A 4,022-nucleotide genomic window follows, 5' to 3' on the forward strand; every position below is an offset into this window, starting at 1 on the left:
TAAGTTAAAAATAAATTCAACTTATCTTTTAACTTAGCTAGTTAAATTTATAATTTGTTAACTTTTAACTGTTAATTTATCGACATTGATCATAATTAACTTTAGTTAATATTTCCATTAACTTTGATTATTACTATATCAATAAATATATAAGGCAACTATTTTCTATCATTGTCTTTATACAGAATTTTTTTATAACAAAATTTTCAACATATTATAAGTCATAAAATAATTTACATATTGTATAAAAAATTATTTGAAAAAAAAAATTCACACTATATTGGATTGTAATATATATTTTTATCTTCACAAAGAAAAATTATATAACTTAATAAACACATTTGCACATATTCATTTTAAATATCTCTAAGTTTCAAACAAGTGTTTTGAGATTTAAATTTTTAAGATATTACATTTTTTTTCAATGGAATTTAATTTTTTTATTTTAATATCTATTGTCATTTTCGTTTTGAATCCTACTGAAGGAGTACAACCCAAAAGAAAATATAATCAGCATTATAAAAATTACATCAAAACAGTAGTGGCACATATTCATTCACAAATTGGTTCATATCAAATGCAAAATCTAAAACTAAAACAATCTTTAAATTATCCCGATTTAGAGGAAAATAATATATCAAATGATTTCTCATGTAACTATCGTTACACAATAAGTGTACTCAATTTTAAGTACACTGAAATACTAAAAAAATTTCTTTATTACATAAACATTATTATTGATAAATGTAAGCAATCTCATGAAAGAAATTTATCGGAAAATTTTATTAGTTGTGTATCGTTACTTGAAACAGAAGTGAAAAATTCCAAGTCTATGTTTGAATATCTCCACAATGCTATGAAGTTTATAAGCTACATAGATATAAGGTTTTTGTTTCATGAAGGCCTCGCACCGCATCCCATAATTGATGAAATTGATTTTTTTCAACAATTTGTAAAAAAATTAGAGACCACCTATTTTATTGACATTAACATCTTACCAAATCTTGAAGATTCTAAAACGAAATATGAGAATTTGAAACAATTTTATGAAGACGCATTAGAAATACTAAACGATCTTTTCCAAAATAGTCAAATCATCGACATTTCTGATTTGAATACAGATTTGAAAGAAAATCAAATTAAAGAATGCTCTATTGATTCAAATATTAATATTGATGACTGTTCTAACGAAAATAACTTTGCTAATGTTTATTCTATGTGCAGTGAACTTAATTCTTTTTACAACGAAACCATAGAAATTTGGTACAAAAATATTGGCTTTGAAAAGTTGCTTAACCCAGAAACACCTGAGTAAGAACTCTAACATTTTTTTTTACTTTCTAATAATATATTTAAATTTAAAAATTGTTTTATTTTTATTAAAAATAGAAAAAAAAATTTTCTAAAGCATATGTTTACTTATGATAAGTCATTATTTATAACGTATTATAGTAGATATTCAACGGCTCGTAAATAAATTAAAAAAAGTCATTTCGCCACGAAATAATTAAATATATTGTAATGTGAATTGACTTGATACTGTATATTCAGTGATTAATTTAAAGCTCATTTACTAAGTTTCATTCATCACCTTTATAAATCACAAATTCATCTTAAAGTAAATACCTCCACTATTTTAATTAGGGTTCTAAGTCTATTTACTGGAACACAAAGTTCTGATGGGAAACGATCTATCTGGTTTTTTCTTTTTCACGCGATTCATATCCATCTATTTTTATTTGTAATAATATACAGATTATATTTTATACAATGTTGTACTTGGAATTAACTTATATTTTATAACTTGGTTAATTTTTATTTAAATTTATATTAACCCAGCGAGTACTATTTAATTTGTGTTTACCTGTCCTTTCACACACGTAAAACATTGACGCAACTACTGTGTTAGTATAAAGTAAATCTATAAGAAATATAATTTAAAATAATTTTTGAAAAATAATAATCATGACATTATAATATGATTTCACTACGATTTTTATTTCGTATTGTGATATTGAATTATCTCAAGCGGTATATATTTATTAAATTTTATTATGTTTTCATATAAATAAATAACTACATTTGTGTTGCTTGCAACTTTATCTATGCTACATATCCAACTGTGTTAAAATTTATAAAAATAATACTCTAAAAAATTGTTATATTTTAATTTATCAAATTAAAATAATTTTTTTCCGAATTGTATTTATTTGTATTTTTAATATTTTAGCATTATAATATATTGACTGAACCTTTTTTACTAAATTGATCAGAATAAAATGTCTCATTAATAATGTTTGATAACGTTTATTATTAATGTATTTATGTAGTAATCGTAATATTTTTGTTTAAAATAGTTTCACACCACCAATAGATCCAGAAATAAGACAGGATGATAGCATTAATGCTCTCAATATTCTTCGTTTGGAAACTGGTTGGAAATCAATGAATCACATAAATATAGTTTATTATAAGAAATACTACGATGTAGATTATATAATAAAAGAAAAAATTAATGATATAAATTTTCGAATAAAAAAAGAACACGTAGTACAATTATTAAGATGTAAGTATACAGAAGTATTAAAAAACTACCAAACATTATTATCTGCTATATTGTTTATATGCAAAAAAGATTCAATTGATCACCAAAACAAATGTTTAATTCAATTATTTAAATCATTTAACAAATCTAAAAAAATGCTTAAAGGGTTGTATAATGCTTTAATTACATTAAATAAATCATCAATATGGACATTTAAAATAAACTCTCTTTCCAGTTTACATAGAATATTTGAATGGATATCATATAGTCTCAATTTATTGAAGAAAAATAACTATTTTCAAATTGATTTTGTCGATCAAAATGATAATGAAAAAATTAATGAAATAATTCAAAGTCTTCTGCACATTTTTCAAGATTATCTTGATATCATTTATTATAAGATTACTAATTGCAACACGAGTCGTTTTGACACCTGGTGTCATTTTACAAAAAATCTTTTTTTTGATAGGAAAAATATTATAAAATATTTCAGGAATTCAGTTAATACATTGAATGATCCAAATACTACTCGAAAAATCCAAACTTATCAAATTGCGTGTCATTTTTTTGACAACTATTGTGAAAATATTTACAATAATTGTTACAAAAATCTGGGTTTCGAAAAAATTAACTGTCACGATACTAATATAGACGAAAGACTTAAACCATTTATTGTGGATTAAATGGGAGTTTTATTATTACATCACTAAATACTAAATGTTAGATACTGACAAGTTAATTTTCATAAGTAGATTTCTTAAAGTTATAATTACATTATTGTTAACTATTAATGTTTAGACTTCACATATATATTTTAGATCATTCCCAAAAATCTTATTTTGTTTTACTTATCACATAAGTCTTTCTTTGTAAATTCCATGTATTTGTTACATACTTACTACAATATAATTATAAAAATTATTTCTTTAAGTAATAAATATATTATAGCTATAATAATATTGAGATGAAAATTAATAAATATGAGTGCTCTCATATGTTTACACATGAAGAATTCACCGCCGAATAGAAATTCTCGGCCTCTGTCCCCAGGTCCACTAATCCGCATGATCTTGATTGCCTCACACCAGGGTACTTTCTTATATAACAACCGTTACTTGCTGTTCCGCCGCGTACTGGGCTTTCTGGCATAGGTGGTCATCGGAATACTTGTCCACTTTACAACAAAGAGCTAAATGGTTAACTGATCAACCACAAATGATTGCGTGGGCGACATGTTCATTATTAAAGATAACTCGTGTCTCCATTAATGTGGTGCTTAGGTAGAATAATGATATTAACGCCAGGACCCGATAAAATTGCGCGTGCAGTGCGCGTTCAAACCGCCCAGGGTACACTTGTGCTCCCTGTTGTTAAATTAGTAGTCTTGCCCACCGATCCTAATGATTCCATACATCCTTAAATTATACATTTTATTTTCTAATATTATAAAAGTGATAAGTCACATTCTATTGACTTA

General features: G+C 24.8%; 1 protein-coding gene across 2 annotated transcripts in view; it reads left to right on the forward strand.

Moving 5' to 3' along the window:
* LOC126894057 (uncharacterized) overlaps nucleotides 1-4,000 on the forward strand; it is an 8,706-nt gene extending 4,706 nt beyond the window's left edge. Inside the window, exons 1-2 of one of the 2 annotated variants that reach the window (XM_050664710.1) lie at nucleotides 388-1,311; nucleotides 2,358-4,000. In XM_050664710.1, the coding sequence (XP_050520667.1) occupies nucleotides 425-1,311; nucleotides 2,358-3,228 (1,758 nt within the window). In that variant the 5' untranslated portion in view covers nucleotides 388-424 and the 3' untranslated portion in view covers nucleotides 3,229-4,000. Of the gene's footprint in view, nucleotides 1-387; nucleotides 1,312-2,357 lie in introns of those variants that run through there. The other variant, XM_050664711.1, reaches the window with a different exon arrangement.
* Nucleotides 4,001-4,022: the final 22 nt, after the last annotated feature.

Source organism: Daktulosphaira vitifoliae, unplaced genomic scaffold (assembly GCF_025091365.1).
Source record: "Daktulosphaira vitifoliae isolate Bord-2020 unplaced genomic scaffold, ASM2509136v1 Scaffold_1, whole genome shotgun sequence".
Taxonomy (NCBI): Eukaryota; Metazoa; Arthropoda; class Insecta; order Hemiptera; family Phylloxeridae; genus Daktulosphaira; species Daktulosphaira vitifoliae.